The sequence below is a fragment of the Rhinolophus sinicus genome, chromosome 3 (assembly GCF_057876585.1).
Source record: "Rhinolophus sinicus isolate RSI-liver-muscle chromosome 3, RSI-T2T, whole genome shotgun sequence".
Lineage (NCBI taxonomy): Eukaryota > Metazoa > Chordata > Mammalia > Chiroptera > Rhinolophidae > Rhinolophus > Rhinolophus sinicus.
In genome coordinates this window covers 122,728,687-122,746,471 of record NC_142503.1, presented here as the reverse complement: position 1 = coordinate 122,746,471, position 17,785 = coordinate 122,728,687, and the positions used below count along the sequence as shown (strand labels likewise).

Here is a 17,785-nt window from a genome sequence, read left to right as displayed (position 1 = left end):
CCAAGCAAAGCATATCTACCATGAACAAGTATTTTCAGAGTGACTACTATACGTCTGGCACTGAGCTAATTGTTATATGGATTTTCTTAGAACTGTCCCCATTCTCTAATAAAGTTCATCTTCTTGGATATGTAAGATAAATGCACATCAAGTATATTCATTTTAGCAAACTTGAGTTTTGCTCCATTATTACTTTTCATGCCTCGGAAAGTAATTTTTTACAGGTCAGCTCTCACAAATATAAATGATTTTTTAAGTGCTGGAAATTCATATGATGAAAAATCTCATATGGGAGCAACATTAACACATAACCAAATGAATTCAACATAGACCTTTAAACTTATATGAATACCAAAGTATAAATGATGGAGGAAACCAATTTTAAACTATCCAACTTCAGTTTCAAGACAGTTAATGTCTAGTCATTGTGAAGAAAAGTGTCTCTGGATGAAATGCTTCATACCAGATCTTTATTGTTTCCTAATGCCTATCATTCCTAAATAATCTGATTGTGGATGACACCGTGAAACAAAGGGAAGTTTTTGCTTTAGTTTTGGTTTTTATTTTTCAGCATCACAGGATTACTATGTGGAGAAATTAATCTTTTCTCTTCATTTTTCTTTTCTTTTCTTGTTTTAATAGAGGACCAACTGCTTCATTGAGAATTCTCCACACAGCTCTACATTATCATGTTCTCAGAATTAACAAGTAGTAATGATCGGAACCTCAAAAAATGCTGGGGAAAATAAAAATAGAATAAGATGAGAACCAGAGTTAGCCAGAAATTTTTCATTTTCTAGAAACTGAAAAGTTGAAATTGCTTCATAACATGAAAAAAAAAAAAATTCCGTGCTTGATTCAAATCCCAATTCTTGTATTGAAATATGTAGAAAAGAGATATTTGATATACTTATGTGTTGACTCCACTTTAAGCCTAAAGTCAACACTGATAACAAGCTAGAGATGTCTTAAAAATAGTCAGAAAAGTGGAGGTACAAATACATTCTGGTGTAGTATTGCTCTTTTCAAATATATCTTTCTATTTTATTCCTCCATACTAGCATAATGAATAGTGTTATTGCTGTTTAAGACTTAAAACAGCTGCATTTCTAATTTTGGCAGATTATGAGGGATTTTTATATGGGTTGCATGTTAAAAGCAAATAAACGACATGCCAACCAGCAGAATGAGAGTGCTGGGCAGATGGTGGCACGGCTGAGTTATTGGATTGAAGTGGTATGTGTCACCAATCATGGAACATCAAAAAAGGATATGTGGCAGTTGTTCAAGTGAAGACCAATCCTTTACCTCAAACAAAAATAATTTACGCCCATGAAGTTTTCAGAGAGCCACTCAGTAGCCATTCTCCAATCGGCCTTTGTTCTTGAAGCCAGGCTTCAATGAATTTATTTCACTGATTTTGATGGTATACACCATTTTGCCTTTCCTTCCTTTCCTCCTCTAGGTCCGTGTGTGTGTGTGTGTGTGTGTGTGTGTGTGTGTGTGTATGTTGAGAGAGAGAGAGAGAGAGAGAGAGAGAGAGAGAGAGAGAGAGAGAAATACAGAAACAAAGTATATGTTACAATTTCCCCCGTAACTAAGGGGATTATTGCTGCATAGAAAGAAGTAGGCATTCTAATGTCTAAGGTGATTTTACAAGATCCTTATGTCCTAGGCAATGTGTTAGATACTTTCCATTATTATCATAGTCGATCCTCAATTTGAAGGTAAGAAAACAGGCACACAAACACTAAATAGCTTTCAGAATGCCACACAGCTAATAAATGGGCAGCTAGGTTCCAGAGTTTGTGCATTTAACAAGTAGGGAATTCTGCATCATACAGTAAAATAAGATAAATTAAGAAACTCTAAGGATATTGCATATTATATCAAATACAAGAATTATTATAGTAAAAGTGATGTAGTATTGACTTTTACCATTATGAAAGGTGGCCTGTGAATTCAGATTTGAGAGGCCAAGGCCAAAGCAGGAAGAAAAATTATGTGTCATAAAAGTACATTATAAGGGTGAAACTCTGTAGATCAATGTAATTAAACTTAGCCAGTTTATAGTTTGATTTATCCTGATATTCAGCTGTTTTCTCTTTGTTTCTCCCCTCACCAATTAAACTAACTCAGTTTGTTCCCTTTCTCAAGGCTATCCATACCTTACTAATTACCATCCCAACGTGGAAGAAAAACTGCTTCTTTTAATCTTCAGGCACCCAGGTACTGGGACTTGTGATCTCAACTCCCTATCAACTCCCTGGCAGTTTGTCCTGATAACTTTCTGGCTGTAGACAGTAAGATTTAACATAACATTGAGACAGACCTGAGGCCTCAGAAGACACCAGGGATGACTTCTCAACTATCAGCCCTGAGGCCCGCTTTCCTTTGTTTTTTTTTCCCATTTACCTGCCTACAAAACCTCTTAATCATTTTGGCTCAGGGAAGATGGTTTTTTAGACATGAGTCTGCTATCTTCCCTAGCTGCTAGCATTTAGAAAAAAGGACACTTTTTCTCCTCACCAACCCTTTTGTCACTAGTGTTTTGGACACTTCAGGCGGCGGCAAGCGGCACTGAACCTGAATTCAGTAACATTATTCATAAAACAGAGCTGTTTAGGATATTAAAGTCTGAGGAATTTATCCTATAAGGAAGTTACAGGGTGATTTGTTGACAATTTTTCCCGTAAGATTTTGGTAATAAATATGCTACCAAAAGTTTCAGGTGTGTTATTTGTAACATTCCTCAATATGTCATATCAAAGAACATCTCAGTAAAAGCATTTCTATAGGGGGTGTGTGTGTGTTTGTGTAAACAATATGTTTCAGATCTTTAGCAATAAAATTTGGTTTATCTGGCTGCTCTGCCCAATAGGATTTTTTGATGGTGAAAATGTTCTATATCAATATGGCCACTATTCGCCAATGTGTCTATGAAACATGTGAAATGTAGTTAGTGTGACTGAGGAACTGCATTTAAATTTACTTGATTTTAGTTAATTTAAGTTTTAATAGCCACACAGTTAGTGGCTACCACACTCAACAGGGCAGAAGTAGAGGAATAGTGGGACTAAATATCTATCTCTTAGCCAATTCTCACAAATAGAATTTCATATTTTTTAACAGATGGACAAAATAAAAACCTAAACCATTTTGTTCTCTAGCTTGAGCCTAGAGCACTCAGCAGAAAATTAGTAATTTTTCAAAGGTTCTGCTTGGGGGAAAAAAAAAATCACCTCTGTAAAAAAGCAAACCAAGGAAATAGCTTTTACAAGATACTACTATTATCCTAATACATTTTTTTAAATTATGATCAGATTCTGTCACTCATTCATTTATGTATCTCTGATGTATAAAAATCTTCGTTTTTGAGTTAGAGTGTGATTTTTGGAAAGAAGCCCCAAATAATTCAGAGTCAAATCTGATAAGGTGGATTAAGAAGACTTGTGTGTTTTATAAACCACTTCATGTAAAAAGGCAAAAAGAACAAACTAACATCTCCCTATATTTTCTAAGATCCTGAATATGCAAAGTCCTCTGAGATTCTGTTGAGAGGCCATAACATGGTAAGATTGATAGACATAAGACTGTTGAATGCCCACCCTAAGAAGCAAATATAAGAAATTTTTGGTTACACAGAGACCAGAGAATACAATAACCGCCCCCCCACCTCTGTGTGTTTTTCATTACCTCTGTGTTCTTTTCCTGTTCATCTAGATGAGTTATAATACTGTCCTCAATTAGAGAATAGATGAAAAGAGAAAGAAAGAAATTATGATTTCTGGCTGGATATCCACTTGCCAGATGGTGATGAATTAGGCCTTGGGCTAATTCTGTGTGAACAGAGGGGCGTGATATGTCCCTCTGAAAACCACAGTATGTACATGGACAGAGATCTATGGAGACTTAGATTCCAGTTTGGGAACACATGACTCAGCTTTTCCTATAGATCTTGCCAGCTGACCCTTAGGCACAGACAGCTGTTCTGCTAATGTGAGTGGGAGGGGATAGGGAATAGCAGGAAAGGTCAGCCAGCATCTCAAGATATCAGTCCTTGTTGCTTCCAGATGCTGATAGAAAGGTCAGCATCTAAGGCTAGCTCCAGGGCCACTACTCTGGGCTCTGAGGCAGGTGTGGAATGTCCAGGTCCAGGTGAGGAAACGACAGTAAACTGGTGAAGGCAAGTGAGCCTAGTATTGTAGGGAGGGGGTTGGAAGTATCTAAAAGGAGTGACTAATGAATACATTTTAGAAAGAAAGCAACAATTTTGGGGAGAAAAAAGCAATGTTTGAGAAAATTGATTTTAACAGTGAATTGAGTTTGGGGTTACTTGGTCATGGTGATGAACATATAATCCAGGAGTTGCAGTCATTAGAAAGGAAACCAATTAGTATTCTATGAATTTGGTCTCATTTTACATGAGAAATGTTGTGAAGACACTGTAATGCTTTCAAAGCAGAACTGGACTTCTAAAAATAAATAATATCTAAAAAAATAATCGGTTTTCGACAATATGCCGAAGATAGCAAGGATCCGGGGAAAAAAGGATGAGATGATAATAACATTAATATTATTAATTGATTAGGCCAAAGAGAGCCAATAGTAAGCACTGAAATTCAGTTCCTATAGAATAGTGGTAACTTTTGAGTATCATATATAGAGCACCAATTTAATCATTTGTTTGTTGGCTTGTCCATTTTGTTAATTCAAATATTCATTAATTTTTCTCAACAAATACATATTGATTGCACGTAATATATCAGGTCCTGAGCATGCAATATAAAAATAAATGGTTCCTGTTTCAATAAATGTACAGCAAGTAGTAGGATAGAGGTGAGGCAAGAGAGTTGACTGTTTCACATTTGCCAGGCATCTCATGAAACGCTTTATATTTATTCTCATGAAAGCTACAGCCTAAGTTTACATTATAGATTCTGCTCTTGCTATTTGACAGGTGATGGATCAAGACTCAGGGAAATGAGGTGATTTGCCCAATATTATATAAAAAATAAATGGCAGGTCTGGGACTCAAATAGAAGTCTCTGACTGGAAGTCCACTATTTATCAAATTGAAGTTATGTGGATATGTCATAAATGATGCACATTTCTGAGTTAATCTATGTAAACCACTTAGAATAGTACCTAACACATCATAAATGGTATATGCCCTTAATCATCAGCACTGTTGTTTTTGTAATTTCTTAAAGAACAGCATGTGGAGAAATATTATTTATTCAAAATTAAGCAAGAGAAATATAATGCAAAATGCAAAACGTGCACAAAATTTTCAAATGAAATGATATTCTTCAAAAAAGTTTTCCCTTTATGGTTTGTCTTATACCCCATATTACCTGGGAAAAATGTCTTCAGTCTGCCTGCTCCTTAGGGTACTCAGGTCAAAAAAAAAATAAGAGGCATACACTGTTGTGTCACATCTCCTTGGAGAATCCACTCCACCAAGAGACATATAACAGACAAAACTACCAAAGTAACTAAGGAGTGCTCCAAGTCTCTTTATTCCCACTGAGGTCACAGGTGTGGAAAGGTGGGAAATCCATGAAAACATTCCAACCTGCCTGCTGTTTGCATTCATTTTTCTATGAAAAAAAAGTTTTTCTGTGAAAAATGTGGCACAAAGAAACTAAAACCAGGTTTACTTGAAAGATAAGGAGAGAAAAAAAATAATATTAACAATAATAAAAAAGAAAATGCTGAAGACACACTTACCATAAATCATACTTAGAAGAAAAGAGTAATGACCCATAATCTTGCATTTAAATTTTCCATTGTTACAAAACCACCCGCACGGATAACTGCAACTAAAGTTGGACAGCAATTGGCACCACTCAGCCTGGCGTATTTAGACGTCCAAGAACAACTACAAAGAAACATAAATTGCGTACTAAAGGCCAGGTCTTTTAGAACCTTAATTGCACAAGCAGTATTAGGCCTGGGAAAGTGCTTTTCCTGATTAATTATGTTTTCTTAGAAGCAAACAAACAAAACTCTATATAATGTGTTCCTGGGGAAATAATAATGCAGTGGTCTAATATATCACTTTTGAGGTTTTTCACTTCCACCTATATTTTAGAGGGGGATAAAACACTGCTAAGCAATGTACTATATCAGAGAAATGGATATAACTGGTACAATGTCATATAAATCAATAATTTACACTTCCTATAAAAGAAAGAGAACCCTGCTAGAATTTTATCAATTTTTTTCTGGCTTATGCTTTAGAAACTGAATCTTACTAACAGAAAAATATGGTCATAAGGATCTCTTAAATATAGTGACCCTAAGACACTATTTCAATTTTGATAAGAGTTGTGAAATTATATGATGAGGTCCTGTTTAAGCAGGGGCACGGTTACTTTATTATTTCATATTTTGCATTATACGTCTACAGAGAGGCGCTTCCAGGGTTTTCTTAACCTGATAACAGTTTGCAAACTATTAAATATTTATTTTTTATGAGAAAGAGGGGGATGATGGTTCTGTAATTAAAATTATGGCAACAGAACTCATAGCTCATTGCTGATTTTGTTGTTTCAAATATCATCAATGTTTCCCTGAAATATAAACTGTCTTACTGTAGTAGTTATTCTTTGAATAGGTCCTCAAGAATCCCTGTTTACTGGTCCAAATTAAAAGGGCTAACGTGAAACTAAAGAGGTGTGAACAGTGACTGAACATTTAGATTCAAGTTTTGGTACTACATCTACTCACTACAGGAGGTGGGCATGTTAAAATTTATATTCCATAGCTTTTAAGACATCTGATTTCACTACCTCCCAGAGTCATGGCGAAGGAAACAAAATTACTTATATAAGCTGCTCCAAAAGCTTGTGATATTACATAAATAAAGATTTTTCTCTTCTGAACTCCTGCTTTTCCATGGCTCAAATATTCCTCTCCATGAGAGAGAAGTGGCTTATGTATAGACAGAATGGATATACCCTCTCGGATCATCTGGTTCACGGGCTTGTCCCAGAGAAGTATCTCCAGTGTGGAAGCTGAAACCAAGACACACCAGATACTGGGAGGAAAATAAAAGGTAATCTGTGATGAAGTCAATTTGGGAAGTGGTCTTGGAGCGTTATGCTTCACATCAGCATTCCCCGAAGTTCTGAAGAGCCCTGCAGTAAATAATTCCTTTTAACATTGTTTAAGCCAATTTCTTAAAGTTACCAGAACAGGATTCCCTTTTATGGTATAGCAACCATGAGTATCACAGGGAAAGGCTACTTACATTGTGAGGAAGAGAAGCAATCATAATAGCTAACATTTATTGTGCAGCTTCTATGTGGAGAAACTCTCTGAAGTGCTCTACATGCATTAATTTATTTTAATTTTTGTTATAACCTTATGATGTTGGTGCTAGTGTTGTCCACATTTAACAGATGAGGAAACCGGCCACAGAATGATTGCATGTCTTGGCAACGATAGACGTATTGAGGAACAAAGAAAGGATATGAACCCAGATGATCTGACCCGGGAAAGTGTACTCAATCATTATGCATACCACTTTACTTGTGGACAGAAGAAAACATGGAATCTATCTACTATTAGCACTATGATAGTTTTGGCCAGTAAATCTCTTTTTTGATTAAAAAGTAAAACAAAAAAACAAAAAACAATTGAATCCCAAAAGTTATACAACTTGTACAAAATTACAAAGGAAATCAATGATACCACATGCCCAAGAAATTAGTTCTTCAGCCCCTCAAGGAAATCCCTAACGCATTTGACAAACATGCCGAACAAAGGATGAAAGCAAAACTTGAGCTGAGGGTCAGAAATGTGATCAGCTCTCATTAGAGTCCTCTTATTTTTCATTCTCCATCAACTATATCTCAATAGGTATTATATCTCTGATTTTCCTCTAAAATATTTATTGATCTCCCTACCGCATTTTCAGCTCTCTGTCACTGCCTGAGAATAGGCCCACACCCCCTCTGGGCAATAGCGCAAGCTTCCTGACAAGGCTCCCATCTCTAGATAGTGGGAAACAAATAACCATATATAAAAACAGTGTTTTGCAAAAGTCATAAATAATACAGCATGATCTATTGCAAAAAAATAATCCAAGAAAAATATGGACTTTTACCATTAGTTGAAAAAAAATTTAATATTTAGCTATAAGATTTTAAAATTTGATGGTATTTGAGAAATTATTGTAGTCTTCGTCTGTTTTCCATTTAATCATCTATCAGGTAGATACACACACATACAATTATGAAAACTATACACACACATACAATTATGAAAGATAAAGCCCCAAAATACCCAAAAGAACAGAAACAAAAATTGTTGAGTGATGTGCATGCAGTCCTGTTACTAATTTGCTTTGCTATGGCTGAATTACCACACGTTGATAGAGACCCATCATGAAGAAGACTTCAGAGAAATTCCATGAACTTTATTTTATTGTTCAGTACAATATATTTGAACTTGACTCTGGCATTAGTAAGAGAAATTTCCATTTGCAGTGTTTTCCTACTTCAGAACAATCTTAACAATGCTAATCCTCTCCTTAACAGACCAAGAAAATTTGCCAGTGATGGGAGTGTGTATGGTGGGGAACTTCCACAAAGTTATTTCTTTTCTTTTCTCCATAACTCAATCCATTTGCCTATGAGCAATCTTTTCCTGGCTTACTGGGTCCACATGCACTAGCTCCCACAAGCCATGTTTTTCAAAAAGAAAGAGGGAGGAAAAACCAGCAAATTAGCCAGGAGCAGCCTGGTTAGTACTAACAGATGATGAAAAGGCTCAGCAGAAAAATGACATAAGCAAGAGAAAATTCCTAATGTTGTCTGAAAAGACAAGAGTATTTAACTTTCCTCAAAATTAAATTTCTCCATATTTTATCATATTTTTACTGTTCTCTTATGTAAAAAAATAAAAATGTTCCTATAGGTAGAATGTGGGTTAAATATAGGAAGAACCAGATTATGTTTAAGTCAAATTACACAGTGAGATTTAATTTTTGATGAGGAAAAACAGAAAAATTGGATAAATGAGTTTTAACAGTAAAATTATACTCTTGAAGGGCAAAATTTCCGAGCATGTTTATGTTCTGGAACTGGTCAAAAGGCAACAGAGGGGAAGCCCGGTGTTTTGCCCCTCTACCCTCTTTATCTGCTGCAGTGTGAATGAAGACGGTCCTTAACCACACTTCCAGGAAATGACATATTTCTGTGGCCAATCACAGCACTCAATCCACTCCAGTGACTAGCTCAAGAAGGAGGACGTGATCCGCGCTTCCTTGCACTCATGGCCTAAAGTGTCTTAATAGCTATCATTTGTCTTGCCTCAAATTATAATGCAGTGTAATCCTGCCCACATCACAGGCACTAATTTCTTGTCAGGGCTGAGCAAATGCACTGCAAGGAGTCTCAAACTTCAGTTAGCTTTTGAGGATATATCTAGAAATAATATTTCTAAAAATTTTTACAAAATATCGTCTATGTGATCATTTCTAATACGATAGCCAACAGTCAATCAACAAGTACATATAAGTTTATGGAGAACCTCACGTTCTGTGGTAAGCAGAGGATGGGGAGGAGACTGCTGAACAACGGTAAGGCCAGGTGAAAGGTGAAGGTGCACTGAGCCTCTTGGACAGGGAGGGGACTGTGTGTCTAGCAGTCACCTGTGGCTCAGGAACAGGAATGGCAACAGTGGCTGGTGAAGTAATTTCGATTACTGACAATCATAAGAGGCCCTTTCAGGGTATAAGGGAATACGAGGTAGTTGAGACTGCATCGAGGAGATGTAAGATGTGCACATAGTAGGCCATGTAGTGTGGGGAGAAAAAAAGAAAAGGAAAAATTGTAGACCCAAAGTGGTAGGGAGGCAGTTGAAAACTACAGTGCAAGAAACAGGGAACAGGAATGTGCATTTGGTAGCAGTGGAGAGAATGGAGGAGCACTGCCAAGTGGCGGCCTCAAGGCTTGCAGCCATGGTTTAGGGGTGAGGTGAGGTCTGGGTCTATGCGGTAGGTGACTGACAACAAACAGCAATGACAAGGAATCTGAAGACTTATAACATGCATGTTAACAACGCCCAAGATTACTTACTGGGTGCAGAAAATGGAAAGAAAGAGTGGGAGTCTGATGCTGAAACTATTGCCACAGCTAAAAAGAAATGAGCCTTCAAGGAAGTACATCATCTCAGTGCAATATTATAAAGAAACCAAGGTGAATAGTGAAATAGATATCATTGGAATTGGAGGAGGGTGGTACAGAAAATAGCCAAAAATGGAAACCGGGAATGAGAAGAGGACCATTTCACTCAACAACTCACCTAAGAGTGGATGAAAATGAGCAGCAAGTTCTCTCAGATCGAACTTGCATCACCTTCAGGAGAGCCAGAGTGCAAGCAAGGCAAGAAGACAGGGAAGAAACAGCAGGCATTTGATCACAAGGGACTCGGGGCGTTCTTGGAAGGAAGGTAGGAGGTATGGGGAAAAAAACAAGGCTGTGATAGGGAGGGGATGGTGGTTTAAGGAAAAACATTGTTCCCATTTATTGAGAAAAATCACAATGCTCACCATTAGAGAGGGAGAGGAGCTAGAAAGAAGTTTACAAAATTTACAAATAAATGCTAGCGATCTACACATAACTGAACATATGTATAACTAAAATATACATTATTGAATAACTTAAGGGTTAAATGACTTTGGGGCAGTGGGACTATGTGGAGTGAGAAAAGGGTTCAAACGCTACAAGCTCAAAATTGAAACTGGACTGTTCCAGAATGGCTCCTTTCCAATACCAACAAGTTAGCTGTTAAGAGTAGGAGAAGCCTCCCTCATCCTGCTGCTGGAGGAGCAGGTGAGAAAAAGGGCTGCCCTTAAAATGGAGTCTTGCCGCAGGGAGACGGGAGAGATGAAACACAAAGGGTGGATGGCAAAAGAAGCAGAGTAAGAGCACAGTGAAGTTGTGGGTTGCAAAGCAGGGAGAGGGAAAGCAGAATGCGGCTCCCTGTGCAGCCAGGGCACTCTAGACGGCTGCAGCAGGTAGGGCAGTGTGGGGAACAGCAGGTCTAGCTCACTGACTAGGATACTACGCAGATGGGCAGCCCTCTCCTCCACAAGCACACCCACACACAGCTTGCATTCAGTCTGGCTGGTACTACTCTAAAGCGCTTGATAACGAAAGTAAAATGGAAAGAAAAATACATTTGATTTAGAAATGCAGTTTTAAAAATCCTCATATATGAATTACAATGAGAATAGATCCAGGGCATGATTTCCCTGAATAATTTATTTCGGGAAGCTCCTAGAGTTCAGAAACGGGAGTTTTGTGAGGCCAGGGTGGCACAGTCAACCAATGTCAAAAGAGCCAAAGAAAAGTAAAATGGAGAACCCGTCAAAGCAAGTGATTTTTCCAAATAATTTAATAAAAAACTATGAAAGCTTTCGCTTTTTTGCTTTGTTTATTTAGCAACTGGCAATCCTATTACTTTTATCTAGCAAAAAAATTTGCTTTATAGGATCTATCTACAAAAAGAAAATATGGCAATTCCAGGATCTCACACAATGATAGGTGATTGATAAAGACAAAGCAAATTAGACTAAATCAAAGCAAAGACCTTCTGAATTATAACCAGTGCACTCAAGTACTAGGCTCAGAACAAACTGAGGAACTTGAAGAAATGAAGACTAGAATCATTAAAGCTAACAGATTTCCTTTAGTCAAAGAGATAGCAAGCTAAGAAGACCGGAGGGAAGAAAGGAACAATGCAGTCTGAGTTTCCCAATGACTCAATTTTAACAAAAATAAACAATAAAAATCTGGACCTCTTCAGAATATTGTACTGATCATCGTTGCAAGGATCCCTGTTACAGTTCTTCTCTGGTACTTCTTTTTTTCAAATTAAATGCATCCATTTTTATTTTTTTTTTTCTGTATTGATAGGTACAGTCCTAACTTCTAAATCCTAAACAGGAAATATAAGTTTGAGCAGAGGGAAATGCAGCCATTTGCAGAGGGAGTGAGTTAGCTAGTGTCACATGGCAAAGCCTGACCAGCACTATAACTGCTGAACTTTGGTTTCCAACTTGGACTTGGCTTATAGCTACAGGACTTTTGACTCAACTACAGCAATGGTTTCCTAGCCTTGCTGTTATTTCTTGGCTTCCAGACACTCAGTACATTTGGGGCCCAGACATGTCTGAGCTTCACTGTTGGAAAGCTTTTTGTTTGCTTTTGCTGCTGTCCAAATGATCCAAGATAATGAATGAAGGTATGCGTTTGTTGTTGGAAGCTGGGGAAAGCATGAAGCTGGGAGAAGTTATTGGGTAGTACTAGGTGTACAAATAGCCAATGCAAAGGAAACCTTTTGCTTTTTCCAAAATAATTTTAAAAGCACACGTAAACAGCTCTAAAATCTCCTTTTGGGGCCGAGTTTTATGTATGTTTTCTATGTTGCCTTAAAAACTTGTGCGCAAGAGTTCTTCAAATACTAAATATCAATTTATGGAGAGAGAAAAAAGTTTACTACCTGATAAGACAACTTCAATAAGATCGCCTTCCTGGATATCACTAGCCGTTTTCACCAGCTGAAGGATGTTTTCAGAGGTAGGGTCGTGGCGAAAAAGCAGGATCTTATCATACATCCCATAGAAACCACATTCAGGGAACTGCAAATACAAATATCACAATAGGTTAAGTATCTAAATCCTCCTAAATTAAAAAAAAAAAAAAAAAAAAGAAACAAATGTCAGGGCACAAATGCAAGCTAACTAGAAAAGTTCAAAGTATCTAGAAATTAAAAATAAAAATGAATGGCAAGATTGATATTGACACGAGTCCAAGTCGAGAGGAAAGACATATCGTAAGAGCAATAATGACCAAATAATCTTTTCATTAGAGAGCCAGAAAACAGGAGAATATGAGATAAGATTCAAAGAAATTCTTGGCAGTTAATTGGTTAAGAAATATAGCAAGTGGGAAGAAGTGTACATTTTCGTATGACCTATAGCAATCCAATAGCATAAAAATGGGAGTCAGTTTATTACAATACTATTACACATACTGTTACAATGTGTTTGCAAAAAACGGTCAGTCCATTTGGACATATTCAAAAATGAGATGACTCAATACATCTAAGCATGTTGTGTATGGGGGCAGTAGTGTGATCTGGATCCTATGACTCAGGAAAGCCAGAGGTGACAACCCAATTCTCCCTCTTTTGCTGCCCTTACATTACATTTAGTTTTCATGCAATCTAGGTGAAATAGAAAAGTGCAATAATTACAAGTCAATTTGTTTGAAGTATAACACCTAGTTGAAACTCTCCTTACAGGGATAAACCTACGAATTGATCACTCAAGGACTATATCCTGATTATGTTATCATAGGCGGGAAGAACCAGGCCCTGGGGAGAAAGAAGGATAGGAAGGGAAGGAGGGTGAGGGGTGACAAGGGAGGAAGGAGATGAGGTCATCTTTAAAACAAGTGCAGCTACCAGACCAGCCAGAACTAGGTTTCTGTGCCAAGAGCAGACCCAGGATGCCATCCTGTCACTTTAGGTGAACTTTAGGTAATTATAACGGATTATAATGTTATTAGCAATGGCAGCCCAGAAAAGTATATCCTCTCCCTGTGTCACCATGACTATTCTGATAAGAGTCAAATAAGGACAAAATTCCCGCCTCCCAAAGGGAAAGAGAGGTCCGAAAGGGCCTGCCTAGAAATGTCTATGCCACCCCTAAAACTTCACTATTTCACATCCTCTTTTCAAAAGTAATAAATTCTAAGCCTCTGTGTTTTTTGGGGCAGCTGCTCTTCTCCGGGCCTGCCCACTCTTGCTATCTTGAGGGTGTACTATCCTTTTTAATAAATCTATCACTTGCTTCGCTTATTGGGTATATCCTTGAATTCTATCCTGCAACTGACACCAAGGACCCATTTCCCAGCAATGGCAGGCACATAATGAAAGCTAAATGAAAGATACTTTATAATGGACAAACCTAGAAAAATTATAATAGTAACAACTACTATTATAATACTAGCAATTAATATTATTCCCTGAATTTCCTCTCTTCCTTCTAATGCAGGAAAATGCACTAAATTTGAACCATAACCCTAACTGATGAATTGTTTTAAAAGTAGAATTATTTGATCAAAAGGTAGAAATATCCTTATGGATCTTAAAGCAAATTACATACTGATTACAACACTGTCAACCTACAATCTCATGAGAGTGACCTTCTCTTGAAGGTCCATCTGCTCCAGCATTGGATATTTTTATGAAAACAAACCATCAAACATCCTAGGCTAATTTGGTATGTGAACAGGGCTCTTTTCTTGTATCTGACTTTTTCACACAATTATTAAGGACTTTTTTTTAAATAAATTGATATTTGCAATGTCGTGGGAAAAGTCATAAGTCAAGGAGAGAAAATTGTCTTTCCTGTTCTTGCAACTGGTGATGGGTCTGACACATGTTAACAAAGGTGGAGTTGAAGAAGCTATTACTGGGATAAATGTGTCCACGTGGTATCTTCTGAAGATAAATACAATATATTGTGACTACCTTTTTCTATTTTCTTATTAATAAAATTAGGGGCTACATTCATGGGAGACATGTTGTATGAATTAAAAGTTCAGAACATCCTATTGCTCTTAGGAGACTGTTGACAACCAGGGTTAAAACTACTTCTGCATATCACTTCGTAAAGTTGGCTTCCTTAAAATAAACAAAGAGCTGAATGATGTCACTGCTTCCACTGTACTAATTAAAAGAAAAAAAAAATAGTTGCTTCTTTTTGGTAATTTCTCCAATAATATTATTAGAGTACAAGAAAAGAGAAAACTAAAATGCCATTTTCCCCAACTTAAAACAATGGATAGTTCATGAATTATTTAAAAATAACTTTCTCTAATGTATAATTTACCCAAAATAAAATGGACCTTAGTGTATACATCTATATAGGTTTTGACAAACATCAACACCCATGCGACCAAAATGACAATCATGCCAAGAAACATTTTATCAACCCGAAAATTGTATTGTACCCCCTTGTAGTCGATGCCACCCACAATATTGACTCTAAACACAGATCTATTTTCTGTAACCAGAGATTAGTGCACTTGCTATAGAATTTCATACAAACAGAATCATACTGTATGAGCCACATACTCTTTTTCTAGCTGGCTTCTTTTGCTCAGTATTATGTTTTTGAGGTGCGTTTATACATATTGCATTTGAGATTCACTTTTTATTAGTTATTAGTACTTCATTGCATGGATCTAGGAAAATTGTTTATACATAAATCCACATTGAACATTTGATTTTTATCCAGTTTGTGACTATTAAAGATAAAAATGCTATGAACACTATTGTACAAGTTTTTCCATGGGCATATTTCTTATAAGCACCTAGCAACAGAATTTATGAGTTACATGATAAATGTATGTTTGATCAACATGTGTATCCTTATGCTAATACCACATTACACTTACTATTGAAGCTTAATACTACGCCTTGAATTCAGGTTATGTAAGCCCTCCATCTTTTACCATTTCAAGATTGCTTTGGATATTATCGGTTTTCTGACCTTCCACATAGACTTTGTCAATTTCTACCAAAAAAAATCTGCTTTTACAAATAAAGCTGTTAGAAATGTCTACATAGAATTTTTTGTGTGAACATAAATTTTTATTTCTCTGGTATGTATGGAAATATCTAGATAACTTTATAAGAAACTGCCAAACTGTTTTCAAAGTGGCTGTACCATTTTGCATTCCCACCAGCAATGTATGAGAGTTCCAGTTGCTCTGCATCTTAAATAGGACTTCATAATGTCAATTGTACTTATTTTAGATACTCTATTAAGTGTATAATAATATCTCATAGTTTTAATTTGCATTTCCACAATGATGACATTGGGCAACTTCTCACATGCTTATTCAGCATAGAGAGAGAGAGACTGATCAACTCCTTTGCCCATTTAAAAAAAAAAAAAAGAGTTGTTTTCTTATTGTTGAGTTCTGATAGTTCCTTACATATTCTAGATAAAAGTTGTTTATGAGGTATGAGATACTTTCTTCCAGTCTATGGCTTGTCTTTTTATTCACTTAACATTGTTTACTGAAGTTCTTCATTTTTATGAAGCTCAATTTATCAAGTATTTCTTAATGGATCATGCTTTTGATATATTATCTAATAAATATTTGCATAACTTAAAGTAACACACAAAATTTATCCTATGTTTTATTCTACAAATTTTATTGTTTGGGATTTTGGCTTTCGGTCTATGATCTGCTTAGAGGTAATTTTTGAATTAAGTAAATAATATGGATTGAGGGTCATTTTTTTGCATATTCTGGAAGATTTGTATAGAATTGGTATAAGTTCCTCCTCAAATGTTGGTAGAATTCTCCGGCAATGTCATCTGAGTCTGAAGTTTTCTTTTTCAGAAGGTTTAAAACTACATAATCAGTTTCCTTAATAGATATAGCATTAGTTAGATTTCAATTCCCTCTTCAGGGAGCTTTGGCAGTTTGTAATTTTCAAGGAACCTATTCATTTCATAAAGTTTTTTCATATTATTTTGTTATCACTCTCTTAATGTCTATAGGGTCTGTAGTAGTGTCTCTTTATTAGTTTCTTATATTTGCAATTTGTGTCTTATCTAGTTTTTGCTTGATCAGTCTGGCTATTGGTCTATATATCTGTTTTTATGCCAGTATTGTATATATTTTTAAATCAGAAGTGCCATACCTCCAGTTTTACTCTTTTTGTTCCAAATTGTTTGGGCTATCTGTGGTCTTTTGTAGTTCCATATGAATTTTAGGCATTTTCTATTTCTGTAAAAAAAATGCCATTGAGATTTTGATAAGGATTGCATTGAATCTGTAGATCTCTTTGGATAATATGGACATTTTAACAATATTAATTCTTCTAATACACGAACATGGGATATCTTTCCATTTTTCTGGTTTTGATTTAATTTTTTTCAGCAATTCTTGGAAGTTTTTTTTCTGCTAAGTCTCTCACCTCTATCATTTCTGGTCTGTTTCCACTCACTCTTTTAATCCTGGTTATGGGTCACATTTTCCTCCTTTTTCATATGTGTGCTTTTTTAATTAGATGCCAGATATAGGCTTTGTTGTTTTCCTTTAAAAAATGTTGATATTTGTTTTGGCAAAACATTAAGGTACTTGCAGATCAGTTTTATCTTTTCAAGGCTTATTTTTAAGCTTTCTTAGGGCAGCTCTAAAGTAGTATTTGCTCTAGGGACAGCTCAGCCCTACTATTAATGCATGACTCTTTGAACACCTCTCTGGAATGCCTCAAGTGTTCAGTGGAATCTTTCCTATTTGGTAGAAATTCAACAGTCTCTCAGCCCTATGTGAGCTCTAGAAAGTGTTCATTTCACAGCTTCCCAACAGCTGCTCTTTCTCCTGCCTTAAAGATCTTCACCCTATGCATGCACAGATTTGTATTCAGTCCACTACTCAAATGGACCCCTAACCAGATTTCTGGAGCTTGCTCTTTGTATAGGTCCAATTGTTCCAGTATTCCTCCCCTAAAAATCCTGTTGACTTAGTCTCCTTGAGCTCTGTTCTCTGTCTCCTCCACACAGCCAAACAAGGCTCTGCTTAGGTTCTCTCTCCCTACATGACAATCTGGATCCTGCTTCGAGGCAGAAAGTTCGGATGATTGTAGTGCTTACCTCGTTGGTTACCTTTCTCTCAGGGATCACAGTCCTGTGCTAAAACAGGGCAGTGTCTAAAACAGGCATTTTATACATTTTACA

General features: G+C 36.5%; 1 protein-coding gene across 3 annotated transcripts in view; it reads right to left on the bottom strand.

The window, feature by feature from the left end:
• The window catches only part of PRKD1 (protein kinase D1), a 297,817-nt gene that overhangs the window by 131,493 nt on the left and 148,539 nt on the right, over positions 1–17,785 (bottom strand). For all 3 annotated transcript variants that reach the window (XM_019746850.3, XM_074328119.2, XM_088796919.1), the window contains exon 2: positions 12,520–12,658. In XM_019746850.3, coding sequence (XP_019602409.2) covers positions 12,520–12,658 — 139 coding nt within the window. The remainder of the gene's footprint in view (positions 1–12,519; positions 12,659–17,785) is intronic.